We start from the raw sequence: 13,129 nt of genomic DNA, 5'->3' as shown, positions 1-13,129 counted from the left end.
TTCAGCTTTCTTTATGAAATTATGATTTTCTAAGTCTATACCAATAGCTAAATTCACCTCTTAATAGAGAAATTAAAATAATAAGTCAGATTAGGCAATATTGTCATACTAAAGGATTTTTATCAAAATTAATTATTCTAGAGATCCTTTCCTACAAGCAGGAAAATAGTTTTGTTAGGGTCTTTAATTGGCCCTTCAAGGTGTAATAATAATGCTACCTAATAATGAGGTACATTTGTTATGAGCAAATTGATGGGCTATGCCCTCCCAGAGCATCTGTATGTGGCAACTGTCACGGTTGCTTTCAGCAAAACTTTAACTGTAATCCATAGGGCTGAGCTGTCAAAGCATCAACAGCATCTACACAAAGGAATTAACAATTTAACTGATAAGTCATTTTTTCCAAATCACTGAGCCTGGTTCTCAAAAACATATGTTTTACATCAAATACATGACTATTTTGTTTTATGAAAAATATGAAAAATATACTAATGGCAAAATATTTGTACAATATTCAACAATATTTGTACAATGTTCAACTCAGATCAGAAATTATAGTATCATCTACTGACAGTATATAGATTATGAGATGGCCTACTTCAGATCTTTCTCCTAGATGTGTTTAAGGGGATTTCCTTATGTTGTGCCTTGCTACTCAAGTTTTTTGATAACACAGATGACACTACCATATCTACAATTGGCAAGAAAACATTTACATAAAAGTACCCAAAAGAAAAAAAGAAAACTCTACTTTTTAAACTATCTCCAGCATTTAACACTGAGACCCAAGGTCTAACCCTTTTGCTCCAGCCTTAAACACAGCAGGTCAGTTTTAAGAACAAGGTAAAGCAACAGTGTATTTTTTTTTTTCAAGGAAGAAATTAGCTTTCACCTCTTCAGTCTTTTGCCTAGGGTTGCCAGAAATGAATGGAAAAACAAATATATTATTGTAGCTACCATGTATTTGTCTTCTCTTACAGAATGTGACCTTTTGAGCAGTAAAACATTTCCCACTTTCCTGCTTACAAAATGAAGGGGAAGCTTACCTGGCATCTGGAGCTGGGGTAGGAGGGAGAAGGAAGCCATATTCCTTGCAGTTAAGTCTATAAGATGCTATGTCAAAAAGAAGTCAGAATGACCTTTTCCAAGAGGTAAGAAGGCAGCTACCCATATGGCATTAGTTAAGGATTGATGACAGGCTGGCTTAAATGCAAGTCTCTACCCACTAGCTGGTGGAACACAATACACATAAATGTTATGCCCAGATGGCCACAGGGAATAAAGACAAGCATACTATTTCTCAATAAGATAGCCCCCACATTGGAATCACTGGTCTAGCCAAAGAAGGGGAGTATATTTTTGTATGTATGTGTGTTTATTTACCTATGTGTGTACACATATATCAGAATCTTGATGTGTAAAGAAATGAGAAGGGTACAAAACAAGGCAGCACGGAGTTTCTAATCTGATAAACACTGGCCAGAACAATCCTCCAGCTCCCTCTCATGTGGGCTGCTCTATGGGAGGCAGTTTATCTGGGCCCAGACAGGGATCACATGACCTCAAGGAAATAGGTTATTCCCAAACAGGAAATGAAGAATGAAGAAATCGTATGGCAAGGATCAACAACAGGTTGTTGGTGGCAGGGCTTTGATTCTTGAAGAGCATATAACTTTGGAGGTTTCTAAGAGAAGGACATTGGACCTATGAGGGAGTGCTCGTGGTGAGAAGGGGCAGGTGACTATCGAGTTGCACACAGGAGATCACTGAGGCCATTCCATCACCCACATTTGCCGACGACTTAAACAGTGATTCTAAAACTGGGGCCCATGGGTATGCTCACAGACTCCTCTATGAATGTTTTCAAATGTTGTGTTTCTGTGTTAATTATAATCAATATCTCTCTTTCTCTGTCTCTCTCTCTCTCTCTCACACACACACACACACACACACACACACACACACAGATCTATATTCTGGGACATCAGGTTAAGTCCATTTCAGGGATCAAGCTACCAGTTCCACTTTAAAGTCACACTCACTAGCCTCAAGTGATCGCTGGTGTAACCTGCTCATCCCACCACATCTCCCTGTAAACTGATTCTCCAGCTCTCCTACACAATTCTTTCGTCTCCCAAACCTCAAATTTCTTTCCCTTCCTCACTTTCAACTGATCACACTCCTTATCTTATGGAGAAAATACAAACAATGGAAGAGGACTTCTGGCTTCACATAGCCGCACTCCTCAATCTCCTTGCACATCTGCCTGCCCTTCCATGTGGTGGCTGCGCTCGCTGTCCGACAGGGGACTTTCTCCATTCCTCTAAGACTCACCTGCTTGGATGGCTGGATATCATCCTGTCCCATCCATCCTAGGACACAAGTCTTACAATGTCCCCTCCCTCATTCCGTGTGTCTTTCCCATTAACTTATAAACAATGCCTTTTTAAAAATGACTCTCTGTACTCCATATTTTCATTGGGCTATTACCCCATTTCTCTGCTCCCCTGGAACAGTAACTGTTAAGAGTTACCTGTACTAACAGGTAATCTATTCATGCTGTCTCGTGTCCTCACCTGCCACTCTGTCCTGAATCCAGTTCACTTAGGCTTTTGTCCCCAACACTCCACCAAAGCAAGTCTTGCCAAGGTCAAGAATGCACCGCATTTTGCCAAATACGATGTGAATTCTCAGTTCCTATTGTCCTTCACCTATGAATACCAACTGCTACAGCTCTTGCCTCTTGCCTGTCTTGAGACATTTCCTCTGTTCGGTCTGCAGGACCGCCTTTCTCTCCTCTACCTCACCAGCCTCTTCTTCCCAATCTGTTGACTGCTCCTCATCCATGTACCACCTGAGAGTGTGCTAGAAAACCTGTCTTATCTTCATTCACTCCTAGGTGATTTCCATCTAATTTCATAGCTTTAAATACCATAAGCACCAACAATTCTCAAATTATTATCTCTAGCCCAGAATGAAATCTCCCGTGAAATCTAGACTCTTGCACCCAAATGTCTACTTGACATCACATACATGTCCACTAGATAATCCAAGCTCGATACTTCTGGAATTGAATTCTTGATTACACACAAACCTGCAGTCCCAACTCTCTTCTCCTCCATTCACCCATATTTTCAGGCCCAAAACCTTGAGTAGTAATCTTTGAGTTCTCTCTCCATCCAGAATTCAACAATTTTTTGCCACTTCCATTACTCCCTGCCCTGGTCCAGGTCACATCATAGCTCTCTGCAAGGCTGCAACAGCCTGCCAATGGGCTCTGCGCTTCTACCCTAAATGGTCTCTGTATGGTCTAGTCTCCATAATTCAATCACACTGCTTGTTTTAAAATGTAACTCAGGCTCACAAATCTCTAATGGTTTCCCACCAACAGTGAAGTCCTCAGTCTTCACCACAGACTAGATGGCCCTACATGATTCAGCCTTGGCTAACTCTCTGGCCTGATCCCGTAACCCCTTTGGGTCACAGTGTTTCCCTGGCTGTTTTTATAGTTGCTTATAACATGCTCCCTGCTCAGAATCTTTACAATCACCATTTGCTCTGCCTGGAATTCCTTTGCTGCAAACAATCTCATGGCTTAATTCTTCACATCTGTCAGGTGTCTGCTCAAATACTACTTTGAGAGACCTTTTGTGGTAGGCAGGATTCTTTGATGGTCTCCAGTACCGCTGTCCCCTGGTGTACGTGCCCCACATAATCCTCTCCCCCTGGGTGTGAACAAGACCTTTGCTGTCACTCCCATGCCTAAGTTAATGTGATACAGCAAAGGTAAAGCGATTTTGTAGATGTAATTCAAGTTCCAAAGCAGGTGATTTTGATTAATGTAGATGGGACTGGCCTAATCCAGTGAAAAACCTTTAACAGAGGGACTGAGCCCTTGAAGGGAGGGAGATGGCTTCCTCCTTCTGCCCTTGAAAAAGGCAAAGCCGTGTTGTGAACTGTGTGCGTAACGGGTGGTCTATAGGAGCCAAAGACCTCAGTCCACAAATGCCAGAAACTGAGTTTTGCCAACACCCAAATTAGTTGGAAGACGACCTCAAGCTCCAGATGAGCATGCCTTCATTGCAGTGTTGTGAGACATAGCCGAGAGACCGTTTAAGCTGTGCCCAGACTTCTGAGCTACTAAAACGGAGATAATGGGTGTTGTTTTAAGCCACTCAATTTGTGGTAACTTATTATACAACAGGAGAAAGTTATTATGCCTTAATACAGACTAGCACTCCCAGACTTTCTTTCCTCCTGACTGATGTAGATTTTCCTGCAGAGTACTTGGTTTATCATGTAACTAATATGAATACTTGAATTATTTCCTCTCCCTGCCTCCAGAGTGTACATTCCTAGAAGGCAAGAAATTTAAATTTGTCTTTTTCCTCCCACTGTTGCATCATAGCCCCTAGACAGTGCAATGCACATAGCAGGTACTTAAATAAATGCTTACAGAACGAATGACTAGATTCGCTGCTTACATTTATGTCAGCACACGGTGACCACAAAAACTTAACAGCATTTAACTCATAATTTTAAAAGGTTATTTCTCAAAGTATGGAAACCAAGTATGTATCTTGAGAGATTCCTTAGAGGAATCCAAGACTGCCCTTAGAGGAAACCAAGTATGTATCTTGAGAGATTCGAGAGTTATCAAATAAGAAAAAAAAAATGGTTTAAATGTTTTACCTTGAAAACATTTAGGGAAAAAAAATGTATACAATTAGGCATGAACATATACTTACCAAAAGTCATGCTAATTTCTAAAAATAAAAATTCATCTTTATTTTTTGGAAGTATTTCCAGGTAGTTAGATTCAGAAAAAAATCATCGGTAGGTCTTAATTTCAGTCATAATTTAAAGGGATCCTTTTATAGATATCCCTCTGAGTAGTTAGCTAAATATCCACTAAAAAGCAGTAAAGTCAATAGGATTTGTTTCTGGTTGAGCAACTATACCAAAAAAAATAACTCACTAATTTTTGAAAGCCATGTAGAAAGTGAGTGGTATCCAAAAGATGCCAGAAGCCTCTGTTGAAGTGTTGAACATGTTAAATAAATGTTGTGGATAAAGACGTAAAAGACAGGCTCGTCAGATGGGCAACAGACACATATCCAAACATAACTAATATGCAACCCTGACAATCATGAGTGAAACATGGATGGGATGGGGGGACAGCAGGCAATGGGTCAAAACCAACAGGTTCACTATTATAGTGACAAATGCTAAGACATACAGAGTGAGTTTTTGTTTTTAAAGATTTTATTTATTTATTCATGATAGACATAAAGAGAGAGAGAGAGGCAGAGACACAGGCAGAGAGAGAAGCAGGCTCCATGCAGGGAGCCTGACATGGGACTCGATCCCGGGTCTCCAGGATCCCACCCTGGGCCAAAGGCAGGCGTCAAACTGCTACGCCACCAGGGATCCCCCGAGTGAGTTTTAAAACATAAGTTGTAGTTCAAATTAGGCTTGATAGCCCTTCAAGTGGAAATAACAAAGTCAGAGGTTTTGTTTGGCTGTTAGGTCATGCTAGATCGGTCTCCAAGATGCATGGCTATTTCAAAAGGCAATGGAAATTTAGGCTGATTTAGGAGAAATACAGATTGTGAACAGGGAAGAAAAAAAAAAATCACATAATCTTACCATTGTATTCTAGCCTGCTAAGGCCATATCTGGAGGTCGGCATTTAAATGCGGGTGCTACAACATTACACTGGAAAGTGACTCCATGAAGAAAGTTCTGAGGTCAAATAGGTCTTAGAGTACACCAACTTACATTCCTTCCCTGCAAAAAGTCTTAGAACCTCTAGTATGTTAATATCCCTTGTGAGCTCCAAAATGAAGTGTGTACGTATGTGTGTGTACAGGTAGATGGACACTATGCACTGTTCCTTAGCTTATTTGAAGGTGGACCCTTTCTGTAGGAAGATATGTAGGACTAGGGATCTAAGCCACAAACTCAGGAAGAAACCATCCAGGCCCGTGAGGAACAAGGTAACAAAAGCCAGTACAGACTATTTGTCAATAAAGGTGAACAGCCAGGATTGTAAGGAGGATATAGAAGCATGTTATGAGAAGCAAGGCTTACTTGTACTGTTTTGCCTAGGAAAAAAGGAATAAGTCTTATAAAACTACAAATGACTCTAGAAAAACCAGGGGATGCGCTTGTTCTATACTGTTCTAGTACCTAAAGCAAAACAGTACCTGGAGGTAAGGCTCAGGAACATCTATGTGTTTTAAAACACTCTCCAGAAGAGAGTCAAAGTCTTCATCCAGAGAACCTGGTATCTGCTCTCAAGGTCAGAATTTGAGCCCATAAGAGCCCAGAATAGGAAGATTGGTTGAATCTCTCAAGGAAGAAGGTGAACCATGACAAAGTGTTTTAGAATCACAGGAACGATTCAGGCAAAAAGAGCTCAAGTACACACAGAGGCCGAGTAGATACCCAGCACACCATAGAAGAAAAAAATTCCTGCTTACATAAAGTAGGAGGCTGGATGACAGGACTCTGAGGGTCACTCCCAACACCACACACTCGAGTGGGCTGGACGGTAACCTCCAGTCTCGCTCACGGCTCTATCTCAGGAACACACACAGAGCTCGGCCCAGCGATTTTATCATACATATTGGTGGAATGAATAAATAAATGAACATGTGAAAAGTAAGTGAAAGTAGCACCTGGTTCCAAAGTCCAACAAGAAAGGAATGGGCTACTTTGTTCTTTGGATAATTGCAAATTTGTTCTTCGCATAATTGCAAATCGTAATCAAGGCTACTTTCAAATATAAGGAAAGGAGTCTCTCATAATAATTTTACTTCTTGACTGGAAACTCATCTCTGAATTAAATCACGCCGAGGCTTGCTGTGCAGTTCCCCTGGTAAGCGTGTGAAAACACACGGCAGATTGTAAATGACCATCAGAAGGAAGGGGTGATTATGGTCACGATTATCCACCCTGACAGACCAGGAACACTCAGATGGCTGGAAACCGACCTTGAAGACGAAGCCCCTTGTTTATAGCCGCAGCTCTGAAAATGGTCCATCAGCCATATGTTTTATTTGTTGAATTGTCAAAGGAGAACACATGTGTAACTTACTTTAAAACACCTTCAAAAATGTGATGGTATCCTGACTAACCTGGTGACTTAAGCTGTTTAAGTGGAAGCAAGTGTGTCTTCAGACACCATATTCTCAACAAAGAATCCACATCAAGATGAACTTTACAATTTAGAAGTCCATGAAACAGAAAGAACTTTCGTTCACTAGATACAGAGCCTGCACTGTCAGGCACCATACTTGTATCCATTTCCTAGAAGACTGAGGGTTCTTTCAAAATACATCTGTCATTTCTCCACAGTAGCTGATCAAACCTGCCACTGAGAAATGTTCTGAACAGGCAACTTGTAGTACAAGCATGGTTTATTTCTGTCACACTGACTGCCGAAGTGTGAAAGAAACTCATTAAAAATCTCTTACTGTGATCTTACATTGTAAAAAAAAATTTTTTAAACGGGAAAAAAAGCCCAAGAAAGAAAAGGCAAGGAAAAAAACTTAATGAAGGGTACACTGAGCCTGCAGACACACTCATCTGATGCTTTCGTTCTTATTCTTCTTTAGTAAGCAATTAGAATAGAACAATTAGCCCTGGGAATAATACCGCATACACTAGCTGTTTGGTGAAATCAAGTAAGTTAACAATTTTATTTTATGCTAATATTATGAAAAGTTAATGAAGGAGATAAGAATATTGTACTATAGCAAAAGCAATATAAAATAAACAGTATTATTTACCTTAATCTTAAAACGAGGTTCACAGCACAAGAAGTTTCTCTATAGTCTTCACTAGCATTGGGTAGGCCCTTTAAAAAACAAAACCGCAAACACTGTTATAAACTCAGAAAAACAAATGAATAAAATCGTTTTATCCCTTGATTCACACGACCCTTTCTGGAAATTTCCAAACCAGATCTTTATGCATGGCAGGTCCTGTGTGGCCACGTAACACCTCAAAGTGAAGGCTGGAATATTGCCTAATTCCCATCCCAGCTGGAGAGCCAAATGTTTCAAGCAGAAAACCTCAGTTGTAGGGTGGGTCCTATGAACAAGTGGTATAAGCTGCAGTAAGTCCAATGAAGAAGGGTCAGCTCTCTTAAAGGGGCATCCCGCTGGGACCTGGGGATGTACAAAGGTCGAGCACCTTAACCCCAGAGGAGGCAGAGGGAGGTGGGATCCAGTTGATTAGGCCACTGTTCATCTTCCCCGTCTTTCTTACCTAGAACCTCTTTCCTTAAAAATAGATCATAAACCTCAAATGCCTCTACTCCACAGCCCCTCCCTACTCCTACAAATCCCTGGACAGTAGACCTTCCCTCGGGAGTAGAAGAAGAGAGATTTTAGGTCAAGACTTGGTTCTGCCACTGACCAGACATGCAACCATGAGCAAGTCATTCTCTGAACCTCTTTTCCCCACTTATGACGTGGGGATATTACCAGTCTCAAAAGTTTGCTGGAAGAATAAATAATGTATATGACAATGATTTAGCAACTATAATTGATATAATACAAGTTGTCCTAATCCTCTTTCCCTCATTCTATTGGCCTTCTGACAAATTATCATTCCTAACTTGCCTTTTGTCATTCAACCAGTCCCCTCAGTTTACCTCAAGTTGTTTTACGGAGTTGCCTGTTAGAGTAAAAAGACCTGAACCGAATCCTGGCTCTGCCTCCAACCAGTTATACAACCTTGCATGAGCCACTTAGCCTCTTCAAGTCTATGTTTCCTCAGCTACAAAATAAGGGACAAGGACTAGATGTCTGACTCGAGGCTTCCCGCAACCATGAAATCCCATCATTCTCTCCGCGGTTTACGGCTGCTTTCATCAGCACACAACAGGTAGGATGAAAATGAATTTATCAATGGATATGCAGATCTGAGGGACAAAGATGTGATCCCAAGGCTGGTGATGCTTGATAGTATTATGACTTTGAGAACAAAAGGGCTTGCCTATGAATTATACAACAAAACCAGAACAAGGGCCTGAACTCTGGTACTATGCCCGTGTCCCTCCCCTGAATTGCTCAGCACCCTGCATCAGCATCCAACATAACTCATGGCATATGCTTTCCATCATATGACTTTTAATATAAATGCATTCCACAGTCCCTGGACTTTTACTTTTACAAGGCAAGTTGTAGAGATAAATTGGCCCATAAATTCAATGATAAAAGAATTATGAAAACAGGTTGTAGAAATCCAACAGGGAGCCAAAAAGAAAAGACTATCAATTAACTCTACAGTTTTGTGGCTAGAATCTAACAGAATGGGGAGTCATTTTCTTTCCTTATTTCACACAGTACCAACAATTTCAGAAGCAGTCTGGTAATCAATCCTTGCTTTTGAACCTATCATTTAAAGGTTGGAGGTTCTGAAAATCATGGTCAAGAGTAACAGTACTCTTTTCTCCATACCTATTAAAAAAAAAAAAAAAAAGAGTTTACAAGCCCCAAATCTGATGGACTGCCCTGAAACTGTCTATCTTCTGAAAATGTTGTTTTTTTTTTTCTAATAATAGGTCTACAAATCATCTCAAACGTAAATGACTAGTGGAAAAACATACCTGAGAGTCCTGCACAGAGAGGGACTGTATTTGCTCGGGTATACTGCTGGCATTCACCGCCATCTGTTAAGAGAGCCACCGTTACAGTACTTAAGGCAACCAAAATGAGACATTAAGGTCAGTGTGGTTACACTAAGTCCCAATTATCAGAGACAATTTTACAGAAGTAATTTTAAAGCAGTTTTTCCCAAAGTGTGGCCCTTTGACTACCTTCATTGGAATCACCTAGGACACACAGTAAAGATTCCTGGGCCCCACTAGCCTATGATTCAGAATTTCATGGAGATGAGAAAGAATGCATATCTTTAACAAGTGCCCTGGGTGATCCTAATGCTTTCAGAGAGCCACTGAGCTAAAGTGAAAAGGCATGGACTATTTGATATTTTAAATCTGGTAACAGGAAGATGCTCTAAGACCATTTGTTCTTGTCACAGAATTTCGTCTAAAGTTAAAGGTCTTCAATGAAAGGATGTTAGGATTAGCAACCTTTAATCATTACTTGACCTTTAATCATTACTTTGAACAATTTATTCACTGGATTTAAAAAATATATAAGGGTAGCTGGACTTTTAAAGCACATTTCCCCCAAAGAAACGGCAAACTGATAGGTTATTTTTTCTCTCGAGTTGGAAATCCAACCCTAACGTGGTATCAAAAGTATTTTTGCCTCAACCCTTACTTTTGTGAACTCTGTGCCCTCAAACAAAACTTGAAAGACCAAAAAGAAAAAAAACAAGAGGAACAGCAATGATAATGAAAAATATATATTATTTTCTAAAACTACTATCAATTCTAAAAATAATCGGAAGAAAAAAAAAATAATCGGAAGTCATCAGAAATTTTTCATAAGTTTTCTAAAGTTGAAGACGTAAAATTCTTACTCTCTGGGCTTCCTCAAAATAGCTATGTTAGTAATGAAGTAAGAGGGGGAAGTGTACTAATGTCTGCAGTTTACCTTGAAATGCATCTAAAAAATGAAGATGGACTCAGATGGATAAACAGATGTGCACGTGATAAAGCATAGTAATGGTAGGATATAGGGGGAGGTACGTGGCTGTTCACTATACAACACTTTTAATGTTGCTATATATTTGAAATTTTTCATAGTAAAATGTTGGGGGAAAATGATTATATAAGAAGAAACAACCTGTATTCTTTAACCAGCCAGAGGACCTGGGCCTACACCAAAGGATCCCTTATAAAGAACCCTTCATGCTGACTGATCCCACAATCTCCATTAAGGCTTGAGGTACAACCAAAAGCCACATCAGCACTTACAGAATATTCTAACCTCTAGTCAAAAGACTACTCTAAACTGAAAATCCTTAATGGCATTTACTAGAGATGAAAACGTCTCCTCCTCCTAGGAAGGTCCCATTTTCTGCCCTGCTTCCTTACTAGGCCATCATCAGGATGGAAAGCTGGCTAACCAGACTGGGGGCTGGATCCCCAAGTTCCCTGGTGCTACCTCACTCTGTAGGAGCAACCCTGCACCTAGCAAAGGGACTAGCCTCTGCTTCTTGCCGGTACACAAGCAAAACAGGTAATTTCTCAGGAAAATATCCAGAGGTGCACAGGAGTGGTGGAGAGGAAAGTTTCCTGTACAAAACATCTTCCTTGATGACCAATCACCCACATGTCACCCTGTGGACCTCATTCTATCAGTTCAGGATCTATATATTTTTAAATATTAAAAAAATTACAGGAAAGCTAACATATTAAGCAAGTGTTATTATTCATCAGAGTGTAATATAAATTTGCTTACTAGAATGGGGGGGGGCTTTAAGCAGTTTGCTATAAGAAGCACATTTGAGAGAATGGATGTTTGATTGAAGGGGAAGAGAAGAACAGATTACGGGTGGATCCCACCCTGGAAAGAGCCCTCTGAGACTGGGTGAAAGAGGGGGCAAAGATCCCAAAATAGAGAAATCTTCTCCTAATCTTCTCCTTTTCTATTTTTAAAATTACTAGGCTAAATACAGTGTGTTATCCTGGATTAGATTGCGGGACCAAAAAAAAGGGGGGGGGGGATTAGTGGACAAATTAGTAAAATACGAACACAGCGTGCAGTTTAGGTGATAGTGATATAGCACTTCCGTTTCTTAGTTGTGAAAAATATACCAGGGTCCCATAAGAATGTAACGGTGGATGAAGGGTGTACAGGAACTTTGTACTATTTTTGCAACTTTTCTCAAAATCTAAAATCATTACAAAATAGAAGGCTTATTTTCAGAAATACAGAAGATTTCTGATGACAAATCTAACATTAATCACAAAAAGTCAGAAAGCCAGTCACCTGAAATAAGAACGTCTTTTAGAAAATGGTGGCAGAAAAGTATCAAGTCAAAGCCATCTGTGATGACAAAGCTAAGCCCAATAAATTTGGAGGGAGAAATCAAATATTTGCCTCCATCCACAAATGTATGTAACACAACATGTATACAATATCACTGGAAATACACTAACAAAGCTAACAGCAGTTCTAACAATCAGGCAACAGCAATGAGTAAACATAAGCAATAAATTTAGCTTTTGCATTGTGACTAATCTCTAGTAAAATTAACTCAACCTAAATCCACACCCAATTTATTTTCTCCTTAGAACAAACCATCAGAGTCAGGAAACAGAACATTTGCTCCATTAACCTAGCCTAGATTATGTAATAAAATTCTTCGATGTAGCTCTTATGGGCTTTTGAGGCCTCAGCCAACAAACCTTACCACCTGGCTTCATTACATGTGGTTAAATAAGGACCACGTCTCCTGGGGGGTTCTGAAACATCTTTCTTTTTTTTCTCCCTTCTCTCCCTTTTTTCTTCTTAAGATTTCGGACAGATATTTATAATAAATCTTCAGAAATTTCAAGCAATCTTTCTGGATTTTAGTGTGGACTTTTGGATTCAGAATGACTGTTGTGGTTTTCCTAGCCAGTATTTTTTTAAGATTTTATTTATTTATTCATGAGAGGCAGAAACATAGGCAGAGGGAGAAGCAGGCTCTCTATGGGGAGCCCTGATGTGGAACTCGAACCCAGGATCCCAACCTGAGCCAAAGGCAGATGCTCAACCACTGAGCCACCCAGGTGCCCCTAGCCAGTGTTCTTGATCCTAGCCATGCATCAGAATCGTGTAAGCAGCTTTCTAAAAATCCCGGTTGCCTGGACATCACTCCCAGCTACCAAATCACAATCTGAGGGGCGGTTCTGGGCATCTACATTGTTAAAGCTTTCAGTTTCTCTGATGTGGTGTCAGGGTTGCAAATCATTTGTTTTCATGCCACCTAACAGAGGGGCTGCTGTAAAAAGAATGCTTCTTTAAGTGGAAGCCTTAGCAAAGGTCTCCCTCAGTTAAAGGAAACCCAGAGAAAGCATGAATGTAAAGATTAAGGCAATTTTACATTTATATAGAAAATTAGGAAATAAAGCAAAACGGATTTTTAAAATCATAAAACATGTTTTGATTATTTTCATAATCTGACAAAAACAGATTCCCAAATCACTGGTCAAGGA

At 40.1% G+C, this 13,129-nt stretch overlaps 1 protein-coding gene across 11 annotated transcripts in view; it reads right to left on the bottom strand.

Annotated features, from left to right (window-relative positions):
• Nucleotides 1-13,129, bottom strand: part of STK39 (serine/threonine kinase 39) — a 316,325-nt gene that overhangs the window by 105,884 nt on the left and 197,312 nt on the right. For 10 of the 11 annotated variants that reach the window (XM_077883571.1, XM_077883578.1, XM_077883572.1 and 7 more), the window contains 2 exons: nucleotides 9,623-9,685; nucleotides 7,797-7,864 (listed from right to left, as the gene is read on the bottom strand). In XM_077883571.1, coding sequence (XP_077739697.1) covers nucleotides 7,797-7,864; nucleotides 9,623-9,685 — 131 coding nt within the window. The remainder of the gene's footprint in view (nucleotides 1-7,796; nucleotides 7,865-9,622; nucleotides 9,686-13,129) is intronic. The other variant, XM_077883573.1, reaches the window with a different exon arrangement.

This window comes from Canis aureus, chromosome 34 (genome assembly GCF_053574225.1).
Source record: "Canis aureus isolate CA01 chromosome 34, VMU_Caureus_v.1.0, whole genome shotgun sequence".
NCBI classification, from domain to species: Eukaryota; Metazoa; Chordata; class Mammalia; order Carnivora; family Canidae; genus Canis; species Canis aureus.
This window is presented reverse-complemented; position numbering and strand designations above follow the sequence as displayed.